Consider the following 15861-nt stretch of genomic DNA (forward strand, 5'->3'; position numbering starts at 1 on the left):
TACTGGTAGTCTGAATTAAAGAAGACTAATAGAAGTAACGGTAAGTGGATCAACACTTATGTAAATTCCACTGCTATAATAGACCTACTCTATTTGGAAGTACAAGATTCAGGCTAATGACAGTTGTGGTGCAATCCTGTCCATGAATACTCAAAAGTAACCACGACTGAGATCAAGGAGATGTTGTTAACTGCCAAGTCAATCTCAACTCATGGTGATCCTGTGGATGAGACATCTCGAAGACTCCCTATCCTCTACTATCAAGTCCCGCAGACTCATACCTGTGATCTCCCTGAGTCTAGCCAACTGGTGTGCAATCTTCCTTCCTATCTTCTACCTTCAACCTTTCTAAGCATTATTTCTTTTCTAATGAGTCATGCCTTCTCATTATGTGGCCAAAGTACAACAGCTTCAATTTAATCACCTTGGCTTGATCCATTCATGAACCCATTTGTCTGTCTTTTTGCTGTGTCCACAGTATCCTCAGCATGTACTATCAGATAACTGTTACAGGGTTGCAATCTAAAATAATTCTAACAGGCACAAATTTTCCCAAGAAGCATTTGTGGCCAGGAGGCACTATGTGAATGGCAATCCCTTACTCCCATGAGTCAAACAGAGGATGAAGCAAAGAGCTGCTTAATATGCAGGCAATGAGATGGGCAGTGTGTTCTGGAGGCAGAGAAACAGCTTTCCTTTTATCATTTTCCGTTGGCTCTGGTATGTTAATTATACTCCAGGCAGGCTGAGATTATGTGTAGAGTCAGAGATATTAATAGGCAATTCCTTGCAGACACAGGAGGAGCTTGGCTGTGAGTGTGGAACTCTGTTTCTTCTATGGCTTCCCCTCACTAACTTCGATGGGGAGCCATTTTTACACACACAAGAATGGAGGTACACTGAGCCAACAACCCAAGTTTGTTTGTGTAGGGGCTTGGCATGTGCTCTGTAACAGGCCCATGAGCTTTACATCCCAGACCACAGTCATTTTGAGATACAAGAAGGCTTCTAGCCCTCATGAGCTCCAACCACAAGATTGCACACAATATTCCTTGCCCCACATTTCAAAAGAAAGAGAGATCTAATTTATTCACCTACTGTGGCTGAATAAAAGCACAGCACATTGTCCTTCCGAAACTTAACATGTGCCAGAAGCAGAGAGGAAAAAAGTGAGTGTTAATCTGGAAGCTACATTCTTCTATTATGAATTTTTTTTAAAGCTCCAAGTAGGCTTGCCAGGTGAAAAATAAAATTCCCACTTCTCCACAGCCATTAAATGTATGGGAGTCCTGTCCTATTTTTCAACTGGCAACTCAACCTACTACTATGTGCACAGGGTCCTGCTTCAGATCAGACCCACTGTGTGGTTGTATGAGAGGTGAAATCTTTCCTCAAGTTGATTTTTCTTTCTAAATCTTCTCCCCTACATGAAAGCTAAAAACTGGGAGTGGGCAGGAGAACCCTTCCATTGGTGCCATGCCTCTTTGGTCAAGTGATCAAGATGCACCATTGGGAACAATTAATACACATGCATACAAGAACTAAGAAATGGAAATAAAAAGAGTCCACATTAAAAGTTAAAGTAATTTATTTTGTTATAAAAATGTTAAAAGAACCTGGTTATCTAAGTGTAGTGGCCTTATAGACTACGTTTCACTATTTACAGTTCTCAGCAGAATGAAATTTGCTTGAAGCAGTAAGGAAAGAAACCATGGGCTGGAACATCTTGTGTTTTTAAAGGAAGAGTATAATCTTCTTTAATATATATGTATTATCTACCAGGCATCACAACATGGCAGTAAAGAAAAATAAAAAGTGAACAGAGGGTAGCAAAGTGATACTAGGATAAAGAAGCAGCACAGTGAACATGGTGACCTACTTCAGAGAAGCCATTAATTAGTAGGCAAAAGAAGAGAAACATCTCCAGGTTGCTCATATTCTATCCGATAGTTTGCGGGGGAACCAAGATTGTAACTATGGCCATTAGTAGGATATAAGTACTGACCTAATTACTCAGTTTGTGTACTGTCTAGGAAGATGATGAAATGAAGATGTGGGCCTGGAAGGAAGCAATAACTCTATTGCTACTCATAAGACCACTCTCAAATTAAAGCAATAAGCACACTATATTAGTGAAGTCTGACTCTCCTAGGGCATCTGTTGCCTGAACTGGACTATGTCCTAGCCTACAGATTAAAACCAGTTTAACTGCAGTCAGAGTACTGAGAATTCACTGTGAAAAGATTACAGCCATCTCAGAGAATTAATGTGACTCTGAAGATGAGGGAACCACAATAGGTAAAGTAATATGAGTTTAACGTATAGACAAACCCTTAGGTCTACATCACTCACAAGATAACTCCATGGCTTCTACAAATCTACTGAGCCTTACCCGGTGAGTCCCTGACTTTTCACATACTTCACTAGCAAAATTTACATTATGATAACAAGTAATGTATGCACAGAAGGGTGATTTTCTATTGCAAGGACCTCAACACAATGCATTGCTTTGTCACTGGCAGGCAGACTTTGGTCATAACTGCAATGTACTGTAATTTTCTCCATAACATCTGAGATGGCAGAAAGGGAGTGGATGGAACACAGATGGAGCATAATCAGTTCCCTGGTGATAATGCTTAAGATGCAACAATACTGCTGGCAGTGTACTTTGGCCAACATATTTCTGTTGGGAATCTGCTGTCACTGGTTGCTTGAGATGCAGAGTGGATGCCCCAAGCTTCATCCAATTGCAGTTGTGTAGCTAGAAAAATGCAGCACCTATCGTCTTTCAGGGCTTCGGGAATGCCCACTCTGCTGGGCTCCCCCATCCACTGGAGTTGAGCCCCTGTGTCGTCAAGTGGAAATTGCATCAATTAAATTTTTGCACAAGGAGGTATGATATATCTTTTCCACAATGATCATATAAATGCAAACACCTGTGTTATGGGAGGTCTATGCCAGTGTATGTCATCTACACAATGCTGGCCATACAGTCTGCCCAGCTATTAAGACCTAAGGCTGTAACTATTTCTGTTATCTGTTCAGTCAAGGGCTAAATTCTCCCTCCAGATTAGGGCAGGTTTCTCTAAAGCATGATGAGATATTGGGAACTGCCTTTAATAGACCAGATGCCAAAGATATACAAGCAGGCAAGAGGTACTGGGATCAAGTGCCTGTCCAAACTCTTCTATTTTAAAAATACAAATGAGCCTGTGGTACTGGTGCATAATGGGTATTAATACAAGTGTGTGGTCTATGTCAAGAGAGTCTACTGATACAGACTGAGAGAGGGTATTTAGCCTGTGGGTCCAGTCCCAAATGCTAGGCAATAGCAAACTTTCCAGCTGTTTCAACCAGAGCTAGTACATCCATGCTAGACACAGTAATCTTGACAACTAGGCTGAAACCAAATTGAAGTAAGAGGTCTTCTCAGCTTTTTGGATCCGAGTGCTCTCTGAAGCCATCATCTTCATTTTCTTCAGAACATGACAAGGCAAGAACACTGGTGACAGGGTGGACCCAGGATGTTGTTTGTGTCACATGACTGAGGAAAAACAAAATATTTTATTAAGCTGACTGTCCAAGTGAAGTCGTTTTCCCACAATAAAGTAAGTCATATTTATTCATTAAACAGTACAAAGTGAGGGTGAGAGGAACGGTATCTCATACAAGGGTGCAGCCTTGTCAGGGCAGGGAATGTTTTGCCACTTTCACTGTTGACCACCATCACCTCCTCCTCCTCTTCCTTGACATCCAAGAAATGAAGTGAGCATGGGAGAAAGGCATTATCTTGCCCACTGTGCGTAACAGTGACACAGTCACAGTCCAGCAAGGACTTTTGCCATTCCCATAGCCACATTGCATGCAGGACTCATAATTGCAATAGGTCAATGAGCTGTGTGAGTGTGAGGGTAAGAACATGCAGGAAAGACCTGAGTAAAACTCATTTACATTTCTGAGGATGACACAGGCTACAACTCTCTATCTACTTGTGAATAAGTCTCACTGTATTCTATGAATAGACATGTGCAATTGTGCTGTCATCCCTCACAGCATCTTACAGGCTCAACTTGTCAATAAATAACAGTTCTTTCCAAATTTCCAAAGGAAATTTGTCCTTTGGGCTTAACATATAATGGACACTCTCAGGATTCTGATGTTGGTCCAATCACTGTAGAGACAAAGATTGTAATTATCCCCTCCTCAAATCCCTGGCCCAGAACAACATTCGATTTTCATCTGAGGAACCAAGGTTGATTCTCTGTGCTTTAGTTTTTCTCTGCATTTTTTCCAAAATGCTTCACACATCAAGATATATTTGCAAGTGTGTCCACTGCATATCTCTGCAGCTCACCACACATAATGTACAGACAGGAACACAAGCCTTTAGCAGATTCAGAAAAGCTTTATTCAGTAAGCTGAGTAGGGCAGAGTATACACAGGCTAGAAAACTCTGGGAACAGCCAGGAGTATTTTGGCCCCAAAATTGCATTACTTGGTCAATCTGTAGTGATGTTGTTGGGTGGCTGTTCCCATGCATATGCCACCACAATTTGGTCTCTCTGGGAAAAAATGACATGCCCAGCATCAATCACAAGGCTGGGTAACTCTTTCAGACCTCAGAGGGAGTGACTTGCACCAGAGTGACAGGCAGCACATTGGGACACACATGTGAATAGTTGCCCCACATTGCTTGGGAGGTCACCAGATTTTCTAGGAAGATCCAGCGTAAAAGCTGAGATTTTAAAATTGGGTTTAAGACTGGTTTAATGTGGGTTTGGTGCTGAACTGGCTGTACATCATTAGAACAGTTTGCACCAAGATTGAGGATTGGACCCTGTGTTGTCTGGACTGATTGTTATGAGGACGGGGAGCAGGGTAGGACATGTGCAGACAGGGTCCAATCACTGGACAAAGATCACTGTACATAGCTGTTGTCAGGACTGAAGATCCCCCCCCCCCCAGTTACACTGTATATTTAGAGTTCAAGCTATTCACCCATTACAAATGCCTTCATCCCATTTGTCACCAATTCAAAACATATTCTCTTCCAAGGTCTTACCTCTCCTTCTTTTTCCCTGTACCAAGCTACAGATTCTCACAAGGATGACCTGTATACTTCTTCCCCCATGTCTGTTCATTACACCAGGCCACTACTCATACACAATCTTTTTCTTTTACTAACTTCACCAATAAGAAAGCATAACCTGCAGTAACACACCTATGTACAAGCACAGCAATTCAACATGGCAGTACCATGTCTGGACCATGATCCTGACACTACATTACAGTGGAAGGAGAGCCTGGTATGTCTGTGGACTAAATTCTTGAGCATTTTTGTCTTTGCATACAAGGACAAATAAATACTGTAGATTTCTCTGCATTGTAGGAAAAAAATAAATATTTCTCCGCACTGCCTATTCTCCCAGTCCTGAAGTGCTGCAGAGTAGAGGAATTATTGTGCAAGAGGAGGGAAAAGTGTCTTTCTGCACGGAAAATGTGTTTACTCCACAGGAAACATTGGGGAGCAGTTGACAGAAAACCCCATTTCTGTGCAGAAAATATACTTTTTGTGCAAAACAATGCATGCTTTTCTACATACAATAATTGCCCACAACATTTCATGATATCAGAATAGAATCAAAGAGTTGGAATGCCAAAGAAATTTTTCTGGTCTGTTATTTTTCATAGCAGGGCTTCCCAGCTGTTGAGGAACCTGTATTTCAACCTGTAAGTGAATAACTGTGAATATTTTTTCCACATGACAGTCACAACATTTCCAGCTACCTGTTCACTGCCTATCTACAGATATGCATCGTCCCTTCAGATGCTCAGAAGTGGCAATGTGGTTATCATGTTATTTGAGTTGGTCTTAAGGCCTCCATACTTGTGTCATGTGGAAGCCTAGTTCTGTCAGAGGAAGTACAGTCCCAATCAGTTTCCTCTGTATCAGACAACTAGGTGCCTTTTCCAGACGGCATCTGTAAGTTAGACATGGTCCATGGAGCACTCACACTTATCCAGTAGATCCCAATTTGGAATGTTAATATGCATCTTTTTCTATTAATTTCATGTGAGTTACTAAGTCAAATTCATTTTCTAAAAACTATTTTGGTTGTTCCTAGCTCAGACCAAAATCTCACCATTCAGTTATAGGCTTAAGGAGTAACTAAGGAGAGAAAGATCCTCTCCCTAGCCAGGGTAAGAAGAACATTTTATATACCGTGTTCTATCAGTGCCAGAACTGCATCAGCCTCACACAAGCAGGGAAATATCAGCAGGCTTTAGAAATCTTAAGGAGTGGTCTAATACAAAATACTTTTAGGAAAAATGACCCCCTCCCCACAAATCTAAACATAGCCACGGGAAGACTGAGCACATTACGGTAAGTGGCTCTGAGCATCTGTTGTGTAGGTGGGGGATGAAAATCAGGGAGGGCAAGAGTACCTGGAAGAAAGTATGATATGGAATCCTCAACAGGAGAACTCCACATTGAAACCTACTGCTGCAGCTTCTGTTGATACCACCTTATAAATAATAACATATATTCCCACTGTCCTGATTTGACAGGGACAGTCCTGATTCATCCTCTGTTGTCCCCTGTTTCTGGCTGCTTTTAAAATGTCCCAGTTTCTCTCTTCCCACTTTCACCCTTTGCCCTCAGATTGCTTCATTTGCTACAAACTGAGTTCCTAGTATGGAAGTAGTTTTCACTCAATTACTCAGCAAAGGGGAGCAGAGAGGAAGGGTGGAATTTTCACTTTCCCAATAGGTTTGGGCAGGAGCAAATGGCTTCAGCCTCACCAAGCTTGTGGTTTCTTCCTCATTAGTAACTTTTGCCATCTTAATTGTACTCTAAGGTTGGCCACATACATCCCAATTTTCATCCATGAAATGTTGAGAGGTACTTGAGTGTTGGACTGTGAATCTGGAGACCAGGGTTCGATTCCTGCTCGTCCATAAAATCCACTGAGTGACCTTGGGCAAGTCACACACTTTCAGCCTTAAGGAAAGGCAATGGCAAACCTCTGAACAAATCTTGCCAAGAAAACGCCAGAAATGACTTGAAGGTACACAACAACAAGTGATTTCAATTTATATAAATATATTTTCTTTATATCCTTATCCCCTTGAGCAAATTTAGGCAGGAGATTCCTTTAAACACTTATTCAACAACAGCAATTGCTGGCCAAGATTCTCCATCAGGCTGGCAGAGTGGAAGTCTCCATGGCATACTTAAGGCAGGCAGGAGCTCCTTCTGTCCAGCTGTTTCCTCCTGCTACAAAATAGCCAGGAGATTACCAGGCATAGCTCCATCTCCCCAACCACTGATCAGCTGCAAGGTGTTTCTGGACTCACTCTAAATACTCTTGAGCACTGAGAGAGGAAGTAGCTCTGTGCTCTGGAGCAATGGCAACAAGCCTGGGCATACCTCTTAAGTTGATCACTGCCTGGGGAGATGGAAGCCCTCTGGCCAGGGTGACCAGATGCCCTCCTTTTACAGGACATGTCTTACATTTCAGCCTTCTGCCCAGGAGGAAATCCAAAATGTCCTCCATATCAAGCATGACAAAGAAGCACCTATTTATATTTACATGAGTGTTTTTAACTTTTATTTTATAATGTCCTACGTTTTTCTTGAATGTTCAACATTTTGCAGTGCCTTGTCCTCCTTTGTGGCAATGACATCTGGTCACCCTGCCTCTGGCTGCTGTTGCATACCAGGCAGGGGCCCTGCCAACAGGAGATAATGGCTATCTCCTTCTGCAGGGTATGAAAAAGTACAGTCAAAGGCATAACATCCAGTTGCACCCATGCTGGGAGAGTAATGTTAGTAGACGTGAGTTCTAGTTCATCAGCAATAAGCTAAAAAATTCTAATTCAATTATATTTATGTTCCAAGAAGGACATTTTCTTAACTATTCTTGCAGACTTAAACTGGCATCTCAGTGAATATTTATCTCAACTTTAGTTAAGCCAAAAACAGTCTTTTATTGATGGTACTGAATTTTAGTGACTCAGGGTGTTTGATGTCTTTAAGACTATGGTCCAAATCCAGTTAGCTACAGCTAGAGAAGTCCTACTGGATCAATTTATGTCTCTAACATTTGGAGGACTTCAGAAAGTTACGGAAACACTTGAAATCCATGTGAAATGCAGATTTAAAAAACTAAAACCTCTAATGATATAGTAACATAATTTCAAGACTTTTTCCTCTACTGTGCTCATCACCTTTCAGCCTAAATTAATTCATTAGAATAGAGTCAGTGGATCAACTTCTGAATGGTAAATCAACATACAATCAGCTTACATATATGTTGATTTACCATTCAGCATGTAAAATGTGAAAAAAGACAGCCTGAAGAGCTTTGGTTTATGAAGTAACTGCTTAAAAATAAATAAACAAATCACTGTAGATAGATAACATGAATTAATTTTAAGGAGACATTGCCTAATGCTAAACACATTTCTTTGGAAATAAATCACATTACTTTAAATTGTTCAATGAGAGCTTCAAACACTTAGCAGATATTGGTCCAGTACAGATATGTAAAAGCTAGTAGCTACAGTGGAACAGGGCTGCAAAAAAGAAAATAAAAAACAGGTGGAGAAAACTCCAGATGCTGAAAATAGTATTTATTGCAGAAGCAACTGTTAGTGTATAGCTGTCATTACAGAGAATTCAAGATATATAGTAAACACTGCTAATGTACATGGTTTATGAGGAAGAATAAATCAATTTTTTTGGTCATCTTCGTTGCTGTGTGAGTAGGCAGTTCTATCTACTTTCCAAGGAAAACCTGTACATACTGATAAGGATAAGCAATGCTTCTTAGCCTCTAGTCTTAGGTTCTCTAATGTTTGTCTCCATCATAAACTAAGTGTGGTAGCAAACCATCATGCCAGGCAGGCTACAGGAGATTTTTCTGCGTGCCACATTCTCCCCAGCCCTCCAGATCTCAATCAAAAGAGGAGGAAAGCAAGAGAGAGGGGAAACCAGGATGCTCAGGATCACAGCCAAGAGGGTGGGTCAAAATGTGGCTCATTCTGCCATTACATTGTGATCACTGGCAATCAGCACAAGAGATACATTTTGATTTACACATTTGTCTTTTGACCACTGCTGATTTGTAATTTTAGAGTTTTGTATTTATGAATGTTGATTTGTGATTTTAGATATTTGTCATTTGCAATTTTAACTCTCCTGTTTTTATGGATGTTGTTAGCTACCCTGGACTCTTATGAAAACTGCTGGCCTTCTTCAACCTTTCATCTTCATATCAAAGTTTTTGTCTTTCCAGAAAGACAAATTCGAAGCAGTTAACAATAATATACAGCAATAAATTAAATAGAACCAAACCAACAAACCAAACAGTATGAAAAAAAACTCAAAATGCTAGTGTTGGTAACCTGTAGTAAACTATTTGATCGAGTAACTTCAGGATTAATGAACAATCCAATGGATGGATGCAAAAGAAAATTTACAAGTGTTTGAGGCAATCAGTTCCTCCATTCCAAATGTTTGAATACTTAACAAGAGCATTATAAAACAGAGTTTGTCAGACATCTATAGGTTTAAAGCCCTACTCTAGTAGCTGCTATTCTAAAAGGTTTAAGAACTATAAAACAGGACATCTACCAAGTAATTATTCTGGGTCATAATTCTTTCAATCTGATATGTAAAAATATCTGTAGAGGGTACCACTATCAGGGGTAGGCAACCTTTTTGAGCCGGGTTGCTGTCCCTCAGACAACTGGGGGGCCGAAGCCAAAAAATAAATAAGTAAATAATTTAAAAAAAAATTAAATAAATTAATAAACCGGGACAAATGTAGGACAAATTTTTCAAATAGTGGACACTTTTTTTTAAAAAAGTGGAGATCATGTGAAAAAATTTGCTAATTTTTTTAAAAAATGTTAATATAAATGCATGTTTCTGAGGCTTCTATAGACAATTGCCCCTGCGCATGAGAGGCCAAAGGCCCCGGCAGCAATTGGTGGCAGGACCGGGCTGGGGCCAGTCTCAAGGCCTCGCCAGGCCGCATCCGGCCCGTGGGCCACAGGTTGCCTACCCCTGCATAAGATCATCCCAACTGTCTGATTTGGCTGTTTGTACATGTTCTAGTGTGAGTATCAACAGGGGCCCATCCACACCACACATATACAATGTACAGTGATCCCTCCACATTCTCTGGGGTTAGGGTGAAGGAACCCCATGAACGTGAAAAACCACAAATAAAAAAACACTATCCTTTTTACCTAAGAGAACACCTCTCTAGGAATTTCCATGCCCTCTGTGGTCAACATCTGCCAGATGTTAATCACAGAATCGTGCTGGAGGGCCTACAAATGCCTAGAAAAGTGTTTTCTCTAGGAACTTCAAGGTTCTCCAGCATAACTCATCTGATCATCTTCCAGAAGAATTGCACTGGAGGACTTAGAGATTCCTAAAAAGAACATATTAATCAAAACTGCAAATAATCAAATCTGCAAAAGTCAAAGCCATAAATGTTGAGGGCCAATTTAAATAATTTCACTTTAATTGCCATGGTTCCATCTCATGGAATCCTGGGGATTTCATGGCTGGTCAGAGGGACCAGATGAACTCCCTGGTGGCAAATGCCAAAGGCCCTGACCTTCATTGGCAATCCCATCATGCCACGGAATATAGTCGAGGCCAAGCACAGCAAATGATAATAAAGACAGCCTGTGGCTCTCTGGGAAGTGTTGGACAGCAACTCTCATCAGCTTCAACCAGGATGACAAACAAGCATGGATGACCAGAGTTGTAGTTCAATGAAATCTGGAGGATGACATGTTGCTCACCCCTGATGTCGGTTCTCTTAAGACAAAGTCACTTGAACACTGCTAGGATTACAGTGGTGACATGACAGCCTTGTTTAAATATTTGAACGCATGTCATAGTGAGGATGGATCAAGCTTGTTATCTGTTGCTCCAGAGACTAGGACACAGAGCAATGGATTCCAACTACAGGAAAATTGATTCTACCTGAACATTAGGGTGAATTTCCTGACAGTAAGACCTGTTCAACAGTGGAATATGCTGCCTTGGAGAGTGGTGGCGTCTCCTTCTTTGGAGGTTTTTAAACAGAGGCTGGATGACCATCTGTTGGGAGTGCTTTGATTGTGTATTACTGCATGGCAGAGGGTTGGACTGGGAGGTCCTTGTGGTCTCTTCCAACTCTATGATTCTATTTCTTGGAAAGAAACATACATCAGGGTGGGCTGTGCACTAAATAAGTGCTGAATTAGCATGGCAACTGTCCAAACAGGTTTCTTTGCAGAAGTTTTTGTATTAATCGGTTTTTAGTTGCACTGTTGTTGTTTTTTAATGGCTATAAGCCACCTTGAATTCCATGCTGGGAGAAAGGCATGATATAAAGTACATTAATTAATTAATTAAATAATCAAGCTCTGTCAGACTACAAAACAGTTGACTTAATGGAACTTTATGAAGACACCCTTTTATAGATAGCCAGGCACACTGTTTGACTCAGTATGTCCATGCAGAGCCTTCTGGAATGGATAGAAGACATTCCATCTTTCTGCCCAGCAACCAGTCTGTACTCCTCCTTTTTTAATAGCTGAAGGCTAGCTTTTGCATCACTGAATTGCAGCCCTGAGTTAACAGTGAATATCATTCTGTTCTGAGAAGGATGAATGGATTGCAGTGTGACAACACCCACTTATTCCTTCCTGCCTTTTGCTTGGTTGTACAAAGCTAATGCTCAATTGAGCCTGATGGGCAGTGAGTGGGTGGGAGGTAGCATTACAAATAAATCTGGACCAGGGAGCTCATTTAAATTTAAAACTTGAGCTGCTTTAATGAGATTAACATATCTCTTGAACAGACATTCCACAAACTACACTGGGCTTGCTACCTGAATGAAGACTGCATAAGACTATTAGGATATGGCAGGATGAGGATTTTCCTTCCACCACTCTTCAGCCTTAAATACCTGCAGATTCAACTAGAGAGCTTTAGGATGCATTTTATGTCCTAGCTGAAAGTATGATATATGCAACACAAACACAGAAAGTAATCCCAATTACCCTTGTGTTTATTTGCTAACATTTTCTATTACTACTACCATTGTTGTTGTTATCAACTGCCATCAAGTTGACTTTGACATATGGCAAACCTATGAATGAGAGCCCTCCAAGTCACTTCTCATCAACAGCCTTGCTCAGCTCGTGCAGAGAAGGTGGAGGAAAGAGATGGAACCACCGTGGATATTCTTCATCAACCTGTTCCTGAAGCCACTCCTATTTACCCCGCTGCTTGTCTGAATTATGGTGAATGGAACTTATCATTCAGTTTACCGACTGACTGATTTACAGATTGCTTATCATTTCTCAAACAGGTATATAGCAAAACCTAGGATCCATAGGTTTTTAACAAAATAGCACTATAAAATAGAAAATATCAGTTATTAAGAGCCAGCCTAGTGCAGTTTGAATGTTGGGCTGGGACTCTGGGAGACCAGGGTTCAAATATCGGCTTGGCCATGGAAAACCACTGGGTGACCTTGGCCAAGTGACACCTCCAAGAGGAAGGCAATGGGAAACCTCTGAATAAATCTTGTCAAGAAAAGCCTATGATAGGGTTGGCATGTCAGGATTGACTTGAAGGCACATTTAAAAAGCAGCAAAAACTGTTGGCTATCCACCAAGGTAAAGCAATAACTGGGGTTATTTATGGGAGCAAGGGTTCTCAGTCTGTCAGCCATCTTGCATAACCCCACCCAAGAGAAATAGGTGTGAGCATTCTCAGCTGCAGCCTTTACAATTAAACACTAGCCTTCTGACCACTAGGTTGTGAGATATTAAACACATCTTACAGCTGCAATGTTTTAAATCAGAAAACCTAAGACACAACGAGGAAAGAAAACAGGCAACAGAAGTAGGGAATGCACCTGAGCAGAGAGGTGGGTTTCAGTTGGATTGTGTCTGTATACCAGTCTGGAAGGCATTCCACAAGATGGATGCCACCATGAAGAAGGGCCACTTCCAGGCTGCTGCATGCGGTAATACAACCGGCTTCTCCAATATCTTAGTAATCATATGGAAAAGGCCATCTGCCAGTTACCTGGTCCCAAGCTATCCATATCCCAGTACACTTGAGCATGGCCTAGCAGGTAAACAGCACTAATAATAAATATGTAGCATCTTGAGTTGTTTCAGCATTAGTGTCGTATTATATGTAAGGGTGTGAACCAGAGTGCTGTGGTGCTTTGAGTGTTGGAATACAATTCTGGAGACCACAGTTCGAATCCCCATTCAGCCTAGAAACCTACTGGATGACCTTGGGCATATCAATTCTCTCAGCCTCAGAGGAAGGCAAAGACAAACCCACTCTGAAAAAATCTTTCCAAAAAGTCCCTTTGTGATAGGCTCACCTTAGGATCACCATACATCGGAAACAACTTGAAAACACAAAAGAAATAATATGTATGGGCAGGTGCCTCACTCAGCATCCTGGCTATGGTATTCTGTATTAACTGCAACTTCTGGACCATGCACAAAGATAGCCCCACATAAAGGGCATTGCAGTAATCTAAATGAGATATTAGATATGCATGGATTACAGCGGTTAGGCTAGCATGACCTCTTCCTGCATCTCCAAGCATGAGGAGGACATAAGTATCTTTTAATACTGGAAGAAGGAAAGAAGCTCTCCGTTCACCCATACATTTCTACAATAAGAGGGTTGTTTCAAACCCTAAATGAATCACCTTCAGCTCCCACAGCTACTTCTAGGGTTCATCTACATGCTAGAATCCATGTTTAAATAATGTGATTTGTCTTGATTCTTCTCTTGCAGCCCTCACTTTTATACATGATAGTTTTAGAGAATAATGTCTGTGCATGGGCTTTTAGATGGGGTGCAGTACATAACCAGAGGCTTCTCCCTTGCATTTACTGTGTAAACAGAGCTTTCTCTAGTGTCAGAGGAAATGAAGCATCAGCCCTTGTTCACATGGTGCTGCATGCGTGCATCACACAACTCTGCAGAGCTCTGGATTGGGGGAGAGGGACCTTTGGCTCTTCAACTTTGACCTTGCCCCCTAATTAGAAATCAAATAATTATAAATAAACACTAAGACCATACAGCATCATAATCCCAGGCACACAATGCATACACAGACGATTTGCTTTCGGAATGATTAGGACCTGCCTTGCCACTTATTTATAGGCCTTGGAGAGTGCTGTGGCTAAAGAGCTTTGACATAATCAGAGGGACAAGATAATCCTAGATTTGCTGTTCTGGGGAACATTCTCATATTGGAAATACGTACATCCTCTCTGACTTGCATGGGAGGAATGCCAGGAAGGATGGATGGGGGAGTCTGACAACAGGGGAAGCATCCAACTCTTCCTCCTTAGAAGAGCATATCTAGGGTTGCCATAAGTCAGGACCTCCAAACCGGGACAAATGTAGGGCCACATTTTCAAATGTAGGACACGTTTTTTAAAAAATGGAGGACACATGAAAAATTTGATAATTTTTTAAAAATGTTAATATAAAAGCATGTTTCTTCGGCTGCTCAAAATGGAGGACATTTTGGCATTATTCCTAGACAGATGGCAGAAATGTACTTCTCTTTTTGGCCAAATACCCCCCTGCCCAATTCTACAACTACATGTCCCACTTCCAAGCAGGCATAGGATTTGAAAGACCACAGGCACCCCCTTTTGCCACTGCAAACTACAAGTCCCACTCCCAATCAGGCATAGGATTTGAAAGACCACAGGCTCCCCCTTTTGCTACTGCAAACTTCAAGTCCCACTCCCAAACAGGCATAGGATTTGAAAGACCACAGGCTCCCCCTTTTGCCACTACAAACTACAAGTCCCACTCCCAAGCAGGCATAGGATTTGAAAGACCACAGGCTCCCCCTTTTGCCACTACAAACTACATTTCCCACTCCCAAGCCTTCTTAGCAATTCCCCCCTTCCTCCTTTTCCTTGCCTCCTCCACCCCCCCCCAAAACCGCTCACCCCTCTTTTTCCCCAAGTATGTCTCAACTTAGGGGGGATTTATGGGTCAGATCCCTTGCAAAGTCTTTTTTCTTTTGTAATGGGGGCAAAGCCTTGAGAAGCCCTGGACCCCTGAGAAGAAGAGGAGGGAGGCTTAGAGAGAGGGGGTAAATAAGAGGACTAGAGGCAGGGTTGCCATAAGTCAGAAAGGAGTTGGGCACACAACAATAACAACAGCAACAGCAGAGGAGAAAGGGGGAGGAGGAGAAAAAAGGGGAAGGAGAAAGAAGAAAAGGAGGAGAAAGAAGAATAGGAATAAAGAGAAAAAGAAGATGAGGAGAGGGAAGAAAGGAAGAAAAAGGAGAGGAGGAAGAGGAGGGGAAGAGGAGGAGAAGAAAAAAAATGGAATAACAAGAAGAGAAGGAGTGGAAAGAGAAAGAGAAAGAGGGGAAGAACTAAAAGCAGCTTGCCTGAGTGCAAAGCCCTCCCTGCTTGGAGTTGGAGCATGCCCAAATAAGGAAGCAGAGGGCTGGCTCCTTGAGAGGGCTGGCCAATAGGGGCAGGGCAGAGCAGCAGACCCTGCCCCCTGCTAGCTCCAGCCGCTGCTGCTTCTCCAGACATGCTGCTCAGCACTGTATGAAAGGGAGGCAGCAGCCCTGGGAGCCCTGAGTCAGGCAGCCACCCGGGAATGGGGGAGGGCGGGGCGGGACCGGGCACGCCCCCAGGAGGCGGGAAAGTCCCGCCCACTGCCGTGAAATGGCAAGCCTAAGCATATCTAATTGAGAACCTCTTTTATGAACAGTCCTTAGATAGGTCAGAACTATCCCAGTCCCTAAGATATTGAGGTCAAAATCTGAA

General features: G+C 42.0%; 1 protein-coding gene across 7 annotated transcripts in view; it reads right to left on the minus strand.

Annotated features, from left to right (window-relative positions):
* Positions 1-1570: 1570 nt before the first annotated feature.
* STXBP4 (syntaxin binding protein 4) overlaps positions 1571-15861 on the minus strand; it is a 178970-nt gene continuing 164679 nt past the window's right edge. For 6 of the 7 annotated variants that reach the window (XM_089478426.1, XM_089478455.1, XM_089478435.1 and 3 more), the window contains one exon: positions 1571-3544. In XM_089478426.1, the coding sequence (XP_089334552.1) occupies positions 3430-3544 (115 nt within the window). In that variant the 3' untranslated portion in view covers positions 1571-3429. The remainder of the gene's footprint in view (positions 3545-15861) is intronic. The other variant, XM_089478445.1, reaches the window with a different exon arrangement.

Source organism: Sceloporus occidentalis, unplaced genomic scaffold (assembly GCF_023333645.1).
Source record: "Sceloporus occidentalis isolate IW3139 unplaced genomic scaffold, rSceOcc1.0.p SCAF_1, whole genome shotgun sequence".
NCBI lineage: Eukaryota > Metazoa > Chordata > Lepidosauria > Squamata > Phrynosomatidae > Sceloporus > Sceloporus occidentalis.